A 17,725-nucleotide genomic window follows, 5' to 3' on the forward strand; every position below is an offset into this window, starting at 1 on the left:
GACCAAAATTTGGTGTAATGTTAAATTTTTGAATTTTTTTAAACGTAAGTTAATCTACAGAAAATATCTTCTAGTTTAGCGAGAATTTTTTATTTTTAAGGCTCATCCACGGAGAGGGCTCTTCACTGCTGCAGTAAGAGCAGCGGAGAACCTTTTTAGCACCTTCAGAGCTTTCCCAAAACTCCAAATATATTAACATTAATTTCACTGTGTGTTCTTAAAATATGTACAAATATACCCTGAAATTTTCAAAATGATTGATAAAGTAGATATATTTTCAAAGAGTTTCAAAAATCTACGTTATTTTAGGCTGACTTCAAGAACACTTCTGATTTCGATTTACAACAGACTTAATCGGATATTATTTCCCACCAGAGCATAAACTTACTTTTTTATTTTTTTATTATAATTATGTATTTTATAGCAATCTACGCAGCTACGCATATCAAGTTAATTTTTTTTTAATTTTGCAATGGCGCATATTGATGCTAAAATGTTACTCATACGCCGTGGTGCTTTTTCAAATATCAGGCAACGTACAGGCCACTGGCTCGAAATTTCAATTGGCTTTGGAGCGAGAAAATCTTGTTATTGTTATACAATTGTTCGATTGTATTATTACAATACAGGGTTCTACAATAAGAGTGCTTTAAGGCGTTATAGGCACTTGTGAATTTCAAAACATCGATTCTGTATATAAACATGGGCCTGTTTATTTATACGCGAATTAGTTCCTCAATTTTTGAGATATCGTTTTGAAATTTTGCACATGCCCTTCTCTCCACAAAAAGTTGCTTATTTGTCGGAACCGCCGATATCGAGCCATTATAGCATATATCTGCCATACAAACTGAACGATCTGAATAAAGTACTTGTATGGAAAACTTTTTCATTTAACAAGATATCTTGAAGAAATTTGGCGGTGATTATTATCTAAAGAAATAATGCAATATCCGAAGAAATAGTTTTGATCGGGTCACTATAGTGTATAGCTGCCATACAAACTGAACGATCTGAATAAAGTACTTGTATGGAAAACTTTTTTATTTGTGAAGGGTTTTTTCTATTTCCAGTGGCAGTGTGACGTCGAAGCCATTTGTGGCAATTTGTATTCATAGTATTATTAGAATTCAGTTTTTGGTAATTTAAAGTCCCGATCATAGAAAATTTTAATTTCCAGTTTTCGTTCAATAGCAGCCTAGTTTATTATATCAGAGAATTAGTGCTAAAATCCAATTAAAAAAATATATATTCAGACATATAGTTTCTTTTTGAGTCAATAAATTTTTTATTCTACGATATTTTGTAAGAAACCATAACTTTCATTTAGATATATACGCAACAAAAGAAAACCAGCAAAATAGTCACTTTCCTGCTTAAAGCTTCAAAACTGCGCGTCGCCTACTAATCTCACATAAAATACGCAAACTTGCAACATCATGCTACAGCAACCAACGTTGAGGTACGCCATAGTGTACAGCTGTAACTAATGCCAACATTTGCATTTCCATATATATGCATACATATAAAAGTGTATGTATGTATAAACTGCAAGAAATTATTTATTCAAAATTTTCTGATGCGTGACTAAAAAATGTCGCGCTGCAAACAATAGCCGAGTGAATGCCGCGGCAGTGCCGTAGCGAGCGCAAAGCGTGGCGCATGCACTTGGTCACTGCGCATACTAATGAAATGGCTCACGCGACAAAGTATTATTTTCATATTTTATATTTTTTTCCTTTGTTTTTCTTTTATTTTTAGTTTTTTTTTATTATTTTTTCTTTTTTCTTATGCGTTGGTTGTATTTGGTAAGCTAAACTTGCTGTGTAAAAATTTGCATTTTTCAAACATTTCGTTGCGCGTTTTAAGCCGCCATGCAGGCGCCATTCGGTGCGCGAAAATGTCACTGTTACAATATTTCTCTTTTTTTTATTAAAAAAATTGTATTTAATGCGTTGTAAGTTTCAATTTTACTTGTAACGCCCATACACACCTCATTGCGTACGTAATGGTCCCGTTACGGTAGATTCTTAAAGCGAAATGCATTGGTATAATGGGGTCCTTAAAGTCGCCGTGCATAATGAAGTAGGTGTCCGGAGTCCAGATGCTGTCGTGATGATGCAATGCATTCAAAAAGTCATAATGCGATTTGTTGCCATATTGTAGACGCGGATCGTTCCACTGTTGATTTAGCAGAAACTCGACTTCGTATTTCTGGTGAAAGCGATGTTGTATCGGAAATTTATTAGTGTTGCTTCAATCTATTTTCCTTACTAAAAGAAAGTTAGATTTTCATTTGAAAAACTCACCAAACTGCTCTCATCGGGCGAGGCCAAGCTGAGCAGCAACACATTCACATTCACCGTCAAAGTACCTGCGTTGAAATTTGTGGTTTATAAAGGTTATATTATTGGTGTTTGTATGAAAAATTTAATGATATACATAGCTCAAAATAAAATATTTAAAAAAATTTGTCATTTCTATTGAAAAGAAAATACATAAATCTTTTGCTATATTAAATATATGTATATAGAGAAAATTATATGAGTTAACGTGGCATAACCGCTAATAACTAAAATGATATAAACCAGCAAGTAAAGAGGCCAATCTACAAACACAAAATAGCCGACCGCTGCGCTTTTCATTACAACAACTCAAGAGTAAAGTGCTTGGAAAAGTAGTAGATGTGCTTTTTTTCTAGAAAATAGTTTTATGGATTTAGGTAGAACAAACCGCGATTGTGTGGCCTCCTCGAGTTGCTAACTTTGGCCATATCCGGTGAAGATAAACCACAGCAAAAATCCTCATCTGTAAAATTGAAATCGAAGACTTTACTAAAGTACTAAGGATATTTAATAGGTTTTTTTTAATTATATATAAAACATATATAAGAAATTTTGTCCCCTTTCTTTAACGTAGCAAGAATTCATAAGGCGGTCGGTGCTATCTATTGTTATCAGCTTCGCTTCAAAAAAAACCTTAAATCTTATAACTATGCACACGAAATGTATAAAAATTGTCAAGTTAGTCATCTTATTCCTTGTCCGGTTGTTAGTTCTTTGCCTAATAAAAATTGGGGTTTGTTTCGGTTATATATACCCCAATGTTTTGGGTAGTTCTTTCAACGTTGGCATTATACCATATATAAAATCTCGAAAGAAGTGTGTTATTCGTAGCCGAGTTGATAGTTCAGGTTACGTTTCGGTTACGTATACATGTATAAAACTTAAAGAGAAGCATATTAGCCTTTGCCTAGTTGATAGGTCTTCGCTGAATAAAAATTCAGATCGCTTAATTCCCTTTTTCTATAATTTTCAAAGGCTTCTGCAATAGTCCACTAACAACCCGCAGTATAAACTTTAACTGTTTACAAAGAACTCGTGCATATACCACCCACGGCCTGCTGGAATTTGCTTTAATTTCAGCTGACAGCTACCGACGCAGGCATATGTTTTTTTGATACCGTTTTTGACCGTTTTTTTATTTAAAAATGTTTTTTTTATTTATTTTTCAATTTTTTTTTAATTTTAAATTTTTTTTGAATTTGTTTTTAATTTTTAAATTTTTTTTGAATTTGTTTTTAATTTTTTTTTTGAATATTTTCATATTTTTCCAATTTTTTTTTATGGTCCTTTGCATATTTTTGTATTTTTTTTTGTGTAATTCACAACTTGATTCTTCATTCTTGCCATGCCACTGCTCGCCAATGGTCATTTGTGCCGCACAGTTGCGCATTTTTCCACATGTGTTGCGGTTGTGGCAACAAAACCAACAAGTTACCCACAAGTGGGCCCTCATACATATCCGCCTTTAGACACTTTTGTGGATTTTGTACACACACACACAAGAAAAAAATAGAAACAGAAGAAACTCCACTCACACACACACACTCACATTAACAGCGCTGTTTGCACAATTTCCCAGCTGAGTAAACGGGCTTTGCGAAGTAACAGGCATTCACATACGCAAACATACATACATACACACATACTTGCATACGCTTGTAAAATGTAAGCATCTACGCGCACTCACCGTTAACTGGCGGCAGTAGACGTTTATCGTAACGTTTCTTCTCCAGCAACAAGTCCAAAATTTCCTTATCCGAGCTGGACTCGTCGAATCTGCGAATGAAAGAGTTGAAAGAGAGTGGAAGCGGAGAAAGAGCAAAAGTTGAAATGAAAAAATAATGAAACGGTATAACTGTAACTTCAAGGTAATGGTTGCACGGAAAAAATGTTAAAATTTTATAACCTAAAATGTGGAAATGCCTTTATACCGTATAATATAAAAGTGGCAAGTTAAGCAAAATAGGTAATGCAACGATGTATGTGTGTGTATATATGTATATGTACTTTTTAAGAATGTATGTATGTGTGCGTTTAATAGTGAGGTACTAATACGGCGCATATAACGTGGCTTTGATGTGTGCAAAAGTAAATATGAAATTTTATTTCAGCTGAGCTAGTAAAATGCTACGCGCTTACAAATACCCTTAAGTAGTTGGTTATATTTAGTTGCGCGTGTTTGCTATGGTGCAAGTGCGTAGTACGATGTACATGTGTGTGTGCTAGCTTTACATTTCGTTATCAAAATGTGTACGTAAATTTCTATTAAAAAAATTTCGCATAATATACATTTTAGCCAAACTTTTAATTTCCATAGTCTGCTTTTAGGGGTCGTCTGCATTTCACTTGTTTGAATTGAAAACTTTCTTTAACGAGTTTTGCTTTTAGACTTGTGGCTATTTTTCTGTTTTTGTTAGCACAAAATGCTGCAGACCGTGCTGCTGCGCTGCTGTGTGGGTGCAATTAATTAATTAAATGCTTGAAGTGCGTTTAAATCCTTTTATTGTGTGTTAATGTGCGGTAATGAAGGTAGTGCTTGTACTATAAATAATGTGGTGTAGGAAGTGCATTGATTTCCAGCTGTGATGTTACTTATTTTACTTTTTCTTCACTTTGGTGTCACTTTTCGGTAGTATGGGTAGCCGGAAGTGTGATAGAGCAACGAAATTTTTAAGAAAGACTCCTCTAAGAATGGCTCTACAAGTACAAGTATGAGCTCTAAATAGTATTGGGTGTTCTTACACACATTTTTGCTCGATTACCAATTAACATACCTTCTTCATTCGGTATTTTTTTTAATGATTAAAATTCATCAGCTCATTGCTATTTTCTCAATGCTCACAACCAAATTTACAGCCTAGGCAACAACCTGCAGAGTTAAACACAGCTGAAATTTCAGCCAAGACAACAACCTGCGGATTTGCATTACAGTTTCAGCTCGATTTCAATTTGATTAAGAATTAATGTAGTAAAATAACATTTTTTTTGTATAGTAAATCGATCTAAATGAGCGTTTTAATCGAGCAAAGTTCGGCTAATTGATTAATTAACTCCAGGGCGGAAAGACTATAGGGTTGTTAGAGTATCGTCCATAGTTGCATTTAAATGGAATTTAAAGTTATTCTAGTAGGGTGATAATATCTCGAGAATCTGATTCGAAGTAATGCTCAGAAAATGTATCTAAATATATGTTTTAAGATGTATTAGTCAATAAATATACCGTATGAGGTTACTAGAATCAATTTTGGTTCCAGAAAATTAGCTTCTTAAGGTCTTAGATCCCAAAGCCACAATACTATATTATTCAAAAATTTCAAATATATATACTTGTAAAACAATTGATATTATAACTTTGTGGAGAATCTTCTTAGTTTGTGGATCTAAATATAAACAATGAAGTCTGCCTTAACATGGACTAAAAATCAATCAAATATTTGTACAGCAATGCGAAAATGATCTACCGTATACCTAGTTTAAAATTTTTATTTCAAAGTAGCCCTCTTGTAAACTCTAAAAGCCTTTCAAATAATTTTTCTAAGCAAAAAACGAATAGCAGCATTTACAAGCGATTGCGCTGAATACAGTTTAGATGAAAAAAATAATAATTTCATTTGCTGAAAAAAAAAAACAATTTTTCTTTATCGAAAAGCGTTTGGCGAAGCAGTTATTGTATGCTTTTGTATGCTATGATTGTCTACAGCTACTTACTTAAGCGCGCAATTACGTCGCCCACATCCATGGAAACGATGAGAACTGCGTCCAATTAAAATTATACGAGCGTTTGTTTGTTTTTGTTTGTGTATTGGATTTTAAGTTACAAGAAATTTCATTTAACTAAGTTTATATATATGTTTTTGTATTTTTTTGAACAATTAGCTAAGTATTTTACATACTTTGGCATACAAGATAAACACCGGAAAGCCAAAACTTCGTATTTAACGTTGGAACGAGCGCGAAAAGTTATAACAAGACATACACAATTTATTTATTTACAGGCTGGCTTATATAAAAAAAATATGCTAATACATCGAAAGCGCCTGCGAAATGGACTAATTTTGAACTATTTAGACAAACTATAAACTGTACAGGGATCCTTAAGCATTATACATATGTTTGATTTTGTAATTATATGACGAACCATATACTCAAAACTGTAAATTATGAGAAATTGGAAACAGTATTTGTAGTAAGCGATTAGCAAAATTTCTTCTAAGCTTCAATATGTATTATATGTGTATGAAATTTCGCTGAACTTAGTACTTGCAAATTTTTGATTTTACAAAACTAAAGTTACCATGGTTTGGCCAATGTTATTTAAGCTTGGATATAACTGTATTTTTCAATAACATAAAGTACTCAAATCAACACTGTAAAGGAAACATTGAAAATTAGCATGCAAATTTGTTTAGTATACAAGTTTTGCAGACAATGAAGTCTACATTCAGGCGTTAATTAATAAACTTTTTTTTTGGGAGCATAAAATATACATTTAGGCGTTGGTTTATATGAGAAACAATTTAGTCTACATTTAGGCGCTAAACAAAACGAACAAAAATTAAACTTTTTTTAACAAGGAGTATGTTTCGGTTTAGTAGGCTGTAAGCGCCGCATTGGTTTAAAAATGATAACAAAATAAATTTTTATTTTCAATTATTTAATTTGGCGTTAAATGCGCAATTTTGCTTTAACATTTGAAGCGTTAATTTGTTGTTATCTCAATTCAATTAATTCGTAATGCTTTTAAATATTAAGCGTAATTTTAACTTTCTGATTGTTTGTTTCGGGAATAGCGCACTTACTTTGACCAATCGATGCTTTGACTGCAAGAAAGAAAAAATCAAAAGAAAAAGTACATAAAACCAAAAGTTTAAGAAATATTTTGTTTAACTAATTTTAATTATAAGACTACGCGAATGCTGATTTTTTTGGTACTAGCTATAAATTAATTTATTAAGTGTATACTTAAGTGGGCCGAATTGAGTAAGGAATTTATGTAAAAAATAAAAAAAAAAAACAAAGTAGAAATGAGTTTAAAAAAAGTTAGAAAAAAAATTAAAATTAATTAATTAAAAAATTAATAATAAAATTCTAAAATTGTAACTAAAAAGTAATGAACAACTGTAAAACCAAGTGGTGCCGCTTACGCAATGTCTGTGGGAGGAGTTGAGAGTGCCGAGTGAAGTGCACATTTAGGCGTTAGAGAGTAGTTAAAATGATATTACAACGCTGCTTATATTAGATACTGTTAAAGTAACTGTGTGTGCTTATGTGTGTGTATAACGTCAATATCCATGTGTATGTGTGTATGTATGTGTGTGCGTATGTGTAAATTTCAATATTCCGTGCGTATGTGAGTGTGAGCTCGTGCGCTCCGCATTACAACAAACGCTTTGCTAACTCCTACGCCCCTTCACTCCCCCACACTGTAACCCACTGCCGAAGACGGGTCTGCGCGCTACTTACATGGGATGCTTATCGAATGGCGCCTTGTCGGGCGAGTGCGCCGCCGCTGTTGTTGTCGTCAAATAGCAGAGAACCAGTATAACGCTGGAGGCGGCATAGAAACTAATCGAGTTGCCCAGCAGATGATAGTAGTTGTGACCGATGTAGCTGAAGGCGCCGTAAGCGGCAGCGGCCACCGTCTGTATGCCGCGACGCAAGCGATGCCGCTGCTTCTGTTGTTGCTGCTGTTGCTCTTGTTGTTGTTGTGGTTGTTGTGACTTCTTTTGTGCCGGCAACAATTCCGGTTGTTGCTGTCTTTGTTGTGGGGAATGGTGTTGTTGTTGCTGTGGTTGATTATTTTGGTTTTTACTATTGGCCGCGCGTTGTTGCTGCAACTGCGCTTGCTGCTGTTTGTGATCGTGTTGTTGCAGCTGTTGTTTTTGTTTTTGGTGGTGGCAGTATGTCAGCGCATTCCGCTGCGCTGCTAAGGGGGCTTTCAGTTCTGGCCGCTGCGGCTGTTGTTGCTGCTGCTTCGCTTGGTGTCGCTCAACAGTTCGTTGCTTTGGTTTTTGTTGTTGCTGTTCGACAAGTTGTGACTCATTGCGTCCGCGCTTATATGCCATTTGCAGTGGTTGACACTTACTCTGTAAAAGCTTTCGCGGCTTCTGTGCTTGGTTACACTGCTTGCGGCATACCTGCCGCTCCGCTTGTGTCCACATGCCGGCGCCTAGCGCTTTACTCCCTACCGCGGCGCGTCCTTCCAACTCGTCGTTTGTCATGTAAAACCCCAAATTCTCACGCAGACAGCCAAGGCGCTCGGTTAGCGCGCTACATGCATGCTGCAGCAATTCTTGCAGACATTGCTTGTCGCCGCCGCGTGCTGCTAGAGCCTTGGCGCCAGAGCGTACGCTGGCAGACGCAGTCGTCCGCGCGGCCGTTTCCGTTGGCGGCGACAAATTAGCGCTTGCATTGTGCCTCAACTTATTTTCGTGTGGCGCTTGCGTTTGTGTTGGCTGCTGTTGCGCGGCGGCTTCCGCTTGTGGCGGCAGTGCGACACGCGTCTGTGGCAGTTGTTCGCGCGATAGCTGTCGGTAGCAACAATTATTATTTCCGTCCTTCGCGCGGTGAAAGTTTGCACAAGTGCCGTCTGTAGCTCTGTTGTTGTTCTTGTTGTTTTCTTTGTTCTTATTGTTGGCGTCTATCGCTGCTGTGCAATTATCTACAAAAGTCGCACTCGATTTACAACACGCGCCGTCTGTACGCTGCGTTTCTTCAGGCCCGACCGCAACCGCTTCCGCCTCAACGCCCTCGCAGTGGTTGCGCTCAATTTGTATTTGCTTTTCAGTATCTTCCGCTTCGACGCCGCTTCCTTCTGCCTCGTCTTCCCCTACCGACGTGTGTCGCTTTTGTGTCTTTTTGATTGCTATATCTCGCGTTGTGTTGTTTATCTGTCGTCGGCACTTAGTCCCTTTTGTGCTTGTCGCCTGCTCGTCGCTAACGGCGTTGCTTTGACAGATCACCTCTGAACTCAATAAACGCGAATGTCTTCTGTCGTTACTTTTATACGAGTTGTTGTCACAACAGTTGTTTTTGCTGTTATTGTTTTCGGTATCACGAATTGGGCTAGTTTTATTGCTTTGCTGTTTGTTGGCGTTGTTGCTGCGTTGTGTCCTCGTTTTGGCAGCCTCAGAGGAATAGCCCATGTTATGGCATCTGGAAGAAGAAGAACGCAAGTTTATATGAATTTTTTTTTTTTTAATTTTGTTGTAAAAACAGTACTTTAGTAAGAATTGTATATATTTACTTAGATAGAAACTTAATGTTATTAATGCTTTGATCTCTTGGTGGATCTAATCTGCTATTTCACGATAAACCTGCAATGGGTTCCGGGACGACGTCTCGGTGGCTGCACAGATAAAACATTTCGAACTAATGAGCTGGTTGCTCAGAGATGAGGACGGTATTACAATGGGAGGTCCATAAAGATCTATGTGCGTCGTGAGACAGCCACTCTTTCCACCTTCCTACCTTATGCGATCTAGATCTCTGAAACTAAATCACAGTTCATTGAATTTCGGAAAGTGAAAACTTTTTGATTAAGTAGACGCTTAGCTTGATCTCTCTTAGGTCAGAAGAGTTTATAAAAATAAGCTGATTTCTCCTGAAGTCGCGAATAATTCCACTTTGACTGCTAGAGAGCACCTCTGTCCAAACTCCTGGGTCCAAAGAAAGTCACAAAGTCATAAAAATCTTATAAGCGCCATTTTATATTCAACTCAGCTGAATACTTTCATCTCTCTGACCTGGAAACTTTATATTGTCCAAAAGGTAACGACCTCGCCGATCGTTGTGACAATTGTTGGCATTTCTTCTTCTTATTTTTCTGTGTTTGAATAATTGTGATTTGTGAGTCTCTAAGCCTTTTGCAAAAAATAAATCGATCCAATCTAAGACCTCTTGTTGACAAATTGTAAGTTTGTGAGATAGCTGAGGCAGTAGGCATCTCAAAATATGGTGTGGGTCATATATTGTATAATATTTTGGTCATGAGAAACCTCTCAGTCTAATAGTTGCTGTATTTGCTCACACAAGACAGCAAGCGACCTTTCTGGAGATGCTTAACTCGTCTTCTGACGGTTTCAACGCCGTTTCTTAAATTTTGATGAAACATGTAGCCACGATGGACTTCAGCCGACGAACCTACACCAAAGCAGGCGAAGGCCGTGCTTTCATCCATAAAGGTGTTGACCAACGTTTTCTGTGTGTCACAGGATAAAAGTTCTATGCCATGCCGAATTATTGGGTCGTAACAAAGTCGAATTGCAAAAAACAAGGTTCGTGGAGGAAAATATTAAGCTGAGTCGTCTACTTTTCAGAACATCAAAAAGCCTTGAGCGGGCTTTCACCAGAGCGTCTTAAAGCCACGCAACTAAAACGAAAATCGTATTTAAAAGCATCCACTCCAATCTCTTGTTGCAGCACATAAAGTGATGACAATTACATTACAGACTCTTCAAACTCAAAGCAAGCATTTGCTCGCACACACACACACATATATATGTATATTCATATATACATGTATGCATACATAAGGATCATAATTATCCTTGCACAAATTTCATGACAAAAAGTCAAAGTGAAATATAAATTTGGCACACAAAGTGCTTATTTGAGCAACTACAATAACGAAAACAACAACAACAAAAGTTCACTCTATTGTACGCTCATAAATTGCAGGGGGTGTTAAAACGACACAAGGGTAACATAATGAGTTAAGCAAAAGTTGTTGGTAATTATTTTTGGGTAACATGACGAGCACAAGCACAAGCGCTGAAAATCACTAGAAACATGTTGAGCGGGACGCGGGGGTCGCAGCGCGCAAATAAAAACAAATGAGACTACAACAATTGCAGCGACTATATAAGCAATAACTAGTTGAATAACTACTCACACAGCAATAATAACAACGACAATGAAAACAACAACAACAGCAATGTGAAGCGCAAAAATGTTAATAACATTGATAAAAATACAACATGAAAACTTTTTTCCAGCCAGACAAAATTGAATTACGTCAAGCACGTGGGTGGGTGAGACGGCAAGGCGTTGCAGTCGCCCGGGCGGGGTGTGTCAAGTGAAAATGAAAACTTGAACTTTGTCAGTGATGAGAAAATTATTATAGCGCTACAGAGGAGGGACTTCACAGTTTTATGTGTGTGTGTGTGTGAGTTTGTATAAGCAAAGGAAAATGAAATGAAGCGCTCCAAAGAAAAAAGAAAAAAAAAACAACAGACAACCAGCAAGCTAGTCAGCCGTGCAGCATCAAATTGAGGGTGAAATATGAAAACTTTTGGCGCAGTCAAACTGTGTATAACTAGCGCCAGGCGAGGGCTGCGCTTCCACGCTGTGAGTAATACAAAAATAACTGAATTTTTAGTCGCGCATACAGTTGGCAAAACAACATAGTGTTCGTGTTATGTTCAAAAGTGCATTTCAGAAAAGGCTTTGCAAGTTTGGAAAATATAAGCTAACGGCATTTGGGGAAATTCGCGCGTAGTTCTGCGTGATTCTTGCTCAATGAGAGCGCGTTAAGTTAATTTGAGGGAAGTTGAACAAACCGCAAACCAAGCGAGTGGCAGAGCTGCGTGTGGGGCGGCTGTAAAATGAATGATGACAGGAGATGTTTGTATGTACGATTGTTGCTTAAAATAGTATTTTTGCTGTTTCTGATTCATACAAACATAAAATATTTTATTTTGTTGAATTAAATATATATGATGAAAAACCATTTGGTCGATTTTTCAGTTAGGGGTATTGTAATTTTCTCTTTAGCGATAAATTTTATCGATATTTTTCAGTAAGTAATTTATCGGTAACTTTTTATTTATTTTATATCTTTATGTAAATGTGCTTAAAAAAATTTTTAGTATATTTTTAAATTAATCGATAAATTTGTTCGATATTTTTCATCAGGTAAGCGATAAATTTTTGTTTAAATTAATTTTTAACGTTAATCTACATAAAAAATTTATTAGTAATTTGTGTTTAATCGAGATTATTTTATCGACATTTTTCAATCGGTGTATTTCAATTTTTGTTTTCTTTTGGTAGATAATATTTATCGATATTTTTCTGTAAGGTGTAATTTTACGATTTGGATTTTCTTGTGTGAGGTGTATTACACCTATCGATTTTTAAGTTATCGATATTTTTTAAATTTATCGAAAATTCGGATATTTTGTTTTTATTTTATCGATAAATTTGTGGTATTTGTACGATTAGGTCGAAAACAGTTTTTCGATATTTTGTATAAGGTGTATTACAATTATCGATTTTTAAGTAATCAATATTTTTGAAATTTATCGAAAATGTATATTTTTGATTTTTTTTTTGTTATTTGTCGCTGTACTTATAAATTTTCTGAACCCTCTTGCTTAGCTAAAGCACTTAACTCATGTTGACATCTGAAAATGTTTTGGCTCAATTTTCTGTAGAAAACAACAACTTTCAACTTCACTATCCACCGCTTTGCTGACTACAACTCAACTCTTGACCGCAAGCCCACGAACTCAGCGTTGAGCTGAAACTGTTAAATGCAAAGCCACTTGAGCTTCAAAAATTAAAAAAGTGACTGTTTCCATGCCTCAATGGCTGACCAAGCGAAAAACTCGGTTTGTATTTCCACCAATTTCAGCTCTTTCATACATTTTCTTTTTATATATGTGCATGTGTATGTATGTATGTATATGTGGTGTTCTGCTGCATATGACAGGCTGACAGCTGGAGTGATGGACTAAATATGACTTACACGTAGTTGAGCGTTGAGCCTGCCAGGTCAGGCCGGATATTCGTGCCCACCAGAGCGTGTTTGTCAATATGTAAATGCCTAAATGAGTTATATATACCCGGGGAAGGCTGTCATATGCCATGCTTGTGGCGAGTGGCGAACGAAGGACCATATGGGAAAGGTGCGACTACTTCGTTCTCGGCTGCCGCAGCGTTCTTTTATGTCGTATGCACTTAATTATATAAGTTATTGATGATGTGTGGAAACAGGCAGCTTATAGCTGAAGTTCCTGTTTAATTTTCTACAGAAAGCGCGAAATGTTTTGCTGAGAATGTGAAGTCACACAGACATGAAGCAATTTACATAATTTCACGTAAAATCGAAATGCATTGTGGTTATTTATGCGCTGCGATTTTGCTGTCAACTATTCGATATTTCGACACAGCTATATACCCTTGCCTTTCGTTAGTATACGTGTAAGTGTAAGCCCCTTGTTATCCTCTGTCTCTTCATGTGTATAAATTAACTTTAATTGATTAGTTCATCGATAGTGTCCCTTATGGTTAACCTCAATCTTGTTATTGTCGCCTATCCAGCTAGCCTGCTGCCATTAAGCTGTTGCAAAATGATTAATTGCCCAGACATGGTAAATAGCAACAATTTATTGGCTTTAAGACAAAGGTAAATAGTGTCATAGCACAATATTTCTTGTAGTGAGATGATGATGAATGGAAACGGAGAAGTATTTTAATTTGATGTTTTCCTTTTGGTAGAAAGATCCTAACAAAGTTGAGCTAAGTTGGTTGAGTTGAAAAGATGTTAATGTTAAAGAGATTTTGCACTTTAATTATTCTTAAAATTTTTCTATAACTTTGATGTTTAGAATCCGAAAATTATAAGTAGAACCACTTATTGAAACAACAGCATATGCAATAAAAATTTATTAGACTGTAAGGTTAAGTCTGAAATTTTCTTTTTCGAAAACTTTTCTCAAAGATCAAAAACTTAATGTGATCTGTCGTTATCGAGACTTAGGGTAGCAGTTCAGATGTATCGATTTTTAAGTTACCAAAATTTTAAATTTATCGATATTTTTGTAATTTAACGATGTTTTTGAAAGCTTTCGTCAAATTTATTTTTTTTTTAATTTTTGTTTTTCGTAGATTTTAATTGATATAAATTTTTGCAAGTGTCCATTCAAATGTTTTAATTAAGTTTTTATAACGATTTGTAAGTTATCGATATTTTTTAAATGTATCGATGTATTTAGATTTTTGATGTTGTTATTTCCAAAATTTAAATTATACAATTTTGTAAATGTCAATTCAAATGTTGCACTCTGATTTCTATATCGTTTTTGAAGTTATCGATTTTTTTAACTTATCGATATTTTTTGAAAATTTCGATAAATTAAAATTTTTTATTTACGCTTCTTTCGGATTTTAATTGTTGTAAAATTTAATTTTTAAATTTTCGATATTTCTTAAAATTTTCGATACATTTCGATTTTCGATTTTGTGATTTTCAAAATTTTTAATTAATTTACTACATTGCGAATTTCAATTCAAATTTTGCAATCAGATTTTTATATCGACTTTGATGCTATCGATTTTTTTAAATTTATCAATAAATTTAGACTTTTGATTTTGTTATTTCCAAAAATTTTAATTGATGTACAATTCGGCAAATTGGAATGTTGTAATTAGATTTTAATAATAAAATTGATAATGATAAATCAAATTTCAAATATTGAATCATTTGTTAAATTCATACTAATCATAAATTTCCAGTTTTAACCGTAAATAGTGTAATGCCAACATTATGCTCGTAACTTCCACGAAGTTTTAAATAATGCTCTCAATAATCATGCAATAAAACGCAATAATATTGCGTAATGTAGTGGCCGCAGCATTTATATATCGATTATTTAAGTAATTAAATGCATACATTTATATATACATATATATAAATATATACATATATATAAACGATTGTAACTTGTGTACTCTTCGTTTCGTTTGAAGTTCGACAGATCGGCGTGTTAATCATATGACTACAGTTTGATGGGTTTGTGTGATTACGCCCAACTGTCGACGTCGTTAATATAATCGCGGTCTCCCGCTGTCGCTGTCACTGTTCGGTTTGTTGTGGCAATAAAAATGCACAAAAGCCACAGCAAATACACAACAATATAACAACAGCAAAATAAAATGAAATAAACTTCGTGACAAAAGTTTGGCTGCTCTACTTTATGATAGTGGATTAAAAGTCGGTTAATAACTCAATTTGCTGAATTTGCGCTTACAATCAAATTGCAATTTTCATAAATTTATGCACTTTCGAACAAATACATGTACATATATGTGTGTTTGTGTGCTATACAGCCATTTGGCTTAAGCAAATGCTTGCTATTTCGATAGAGATTAAGTCATGCTTTGAAACTATTAAACATGAATTTATAAATACTTGTGTACTTACAGCAGCAAAGTCTTAACCACAGATTGTGTTAATGAATTTTGTAGTTTGTTGCCAATGGTATGGAAAATTTGTTAAGCGTTTTAGAAATTATTTATGTTTTTTTTATAGGATATTGAAATTCATGGTGGAATGAGTGAAAATAAATCGTTTGTATGGCAGCTATATGCTATAGTCACTCGATCTGAAGAATTTCCCCAGAAATTTCACCTTTGCCTTGGATAATAACCAATACCAAATTTCGAGAACATGTCTCGTCAAATGTAAAAGTTCTCCATACAAACACTTGACTCCGATCGTTCATTTGTATGGCAACTGAGGGACTACTTAGACAATTGAAACGTCAGAGAGAAGGTGAAAAACCTCTGGGTACATTTTGATATCCCTAAGCAGCATTCTTATGGTCCAAAGCCGAGAGATGATAATACTCCAGGTGAATCCTCACAAAAGTAATATCGTCTCTGCAGAGAAAAAGCTCAACTGAAAGAAGTGCAGATCTGCATTTCTAATCAACATTATGAAAACGACTGCCATTCGAGTCGAATTGCACTAAAATAAACAAAAATGGGAAATAATAAAAATAAATGCTTGGTCATTATCAAACACTAATGGAACTTTAGCTGGGAAAGGGAAGCTGTCCTTCTACAGTACTAAAAGTAATAAGAGTAGAATATAAGCATGATTTAACGATGTAACGCCTTTTGAAAGCTGTGACTGTAGAAAAATTTATAAACAATCATATTGAAAAAAATGTACAAATATTAAAAGCGATTGCATAAACAAAGCATGACAGCTGAAATATAAAATTGTGACCAAAATTGGAATTAAAGAAATATATTTGTTACACAAAAATATTGCAAGAAATACTTGTTCATGCTTGCGGTTGCTAAGCGAGTAAGCGAACAACACCAAAAATAACAAAAGTTAAAAAAAAACGCCCACCAATGTAAAAAATCAACTAAAAAGTGTGGGAGAATTGTAGGAATAAAAAAGCAGCGCGTGCGACGGGGCGTATGAGTGCTGTCATAGCATTTTTCTGTTTATATAGTATGTGCCATGTATAGGGTGTAGAACAGCTTTTGATAGTAAGCACCACTTTGCGCACATAATCACCACACACATACATATGTGTAATATATACAACAAATACTTGAGGCATAATGCTGCTGGCTGCTTGGCTGCTGGCGCTTGCTGTTAGTTCTTGCTGTGAATCGTTTAAAGCATATATAAGCACGCTAAGAGCGGACAACAAGCAGCAGCAATAATACACACACAATGAGCACTTGAACTGCATGCAAAGAATGGTGGCGGTGTGGACAAAAGCTGTGTATGTGGCAGCGACAAGAAATGGCAGAAATGTTTGAAAATAGCTAGCTGGAATTGTGTGCAATTGTAGCGCATGCAAAGCAGTTTCTATGCTGTGATGTGCGAAAATATGACATTTGTGTGATTAAACCGAGAGTTGTGTAATACATTTAAATAAGTGAGTTTTGCGCAGAGGCTGCGTTGGCGTGCGAAAAGTATAGAAAATATAAAAGTAAAGTAACAGAAAAATATTAACACAGCATTTTATTTAAACTTGCTCATAGGTTACGTATACGCACTGCCGTTGGAAGAAAGAGTAAGGCGTTTGAAATTATTTTTGATGCCAAATGTGTAACTACATTGAATTACAGATTAAAATGAAGGAAAGTTGAGACAAAATTTTAGAGTGAAATAAATAAAATCGGTTTTTAAACAATGGGGCTGAGTCGACTTAGTCAAGCCCGTCTGTCTGTATATACGCGAAATAGTCCCTCAGTTTTTGAGATATCCATCTGAAATTTGGCACACGTCCTTTTTACCCCAAAAAGCTGCCCATTTGTCGGAACCGCCGATATCGTACCATTATAGCATAAAGCTGCCATACAAACTGAACGATCAGAATCAAGTGCTTATATGGGAAACTTTTGCATTTCATCAGATATTTGGCGTACATTGTTTTTCAAGCCAACCCTACAATATCTTTTATTCAGATCGGACCACTATAACGTATAGCTGCCATACAAACTGGCCGTTCAAAATCAAGTGCTTTTAAGGAATCTAAAAGAAAATAATATGGGCTGCACCTAAAAGGAAAGAAAAGAAGATTGGAAGTGAGAATCTATTCGAATTAGAATTAAATTAATTACAATTT

The 17,725-nt window shown here is 35.3% G+C and overlaps 1 protein-coding gene across 5 annotated transcripts in view; it reads right to left on the reverse strand.

Moving 5' to 3' along the window:
* LOC126761499 (uncharacterized) overlaps window positions 1–17,725 on the reverse strand; it is a 116,878-nt gene that overhangs the window by 37,098 nt on the left and 62,055 nt on the right. For 2 of the 5 annotated variants that reach the window (XM_050477764.1, XM_050477762.1), the window contains exons 4-9: window positions 7,809–9,500; window positions 7,145–7,165; window positions 4,033–4,121; window positions 2,734–2,808; window positions 2,310–2,374; window positions 1,994–2,214 (exon numbers count right to left, since the gene is read on the reverse strand). In XM_050477764.1, coding sequence (XP_050333721.1) covers window positions 1,994–2,214; window positions 2,310–2,374; window positions 2,734–2,808; window positions 4,033–4,121; window positions 7,145–7,165; window positions 7,809–9,490 — 2,153 coding nt within the window. In that variant the 5' untranslated portion in view covers window positions 9,491–9,500. Of the gene's footprint in view, window positions 1–1,993; window positions 2,215–2,309; window positions 2,375–2,733; window positions 2,809–4,032; window positions 4,122–6,053; window positions 6,099–7,144; window positions 7,166–7,808; window positions 9,501–17,725 lie in introns of all 5 variants that reach the window. The other 3 variants (XM_050477761.1, XM_050477765.1, XM_050477766.1) reach the window with 3 other exon arrangements.

Source organism: Bactrocera neohumeralis, chromosome 6 (genome assembly GCF_024586455.1).
Source record: "Bactrocera neohumeralis isolate Rockhampton chromosome 6, APGP_CSIRO_Bneo_wtdbg2-racon-allhic-juicebox.fasta_v2, whole genome shotgun sequence".
Taxonomy (NCBI): Eukaryota; Metazoa; Arthropoda; class Insecta; order Diptera; family Tephritidae; genus Bactrocera; species Bactrocera neohumeralis.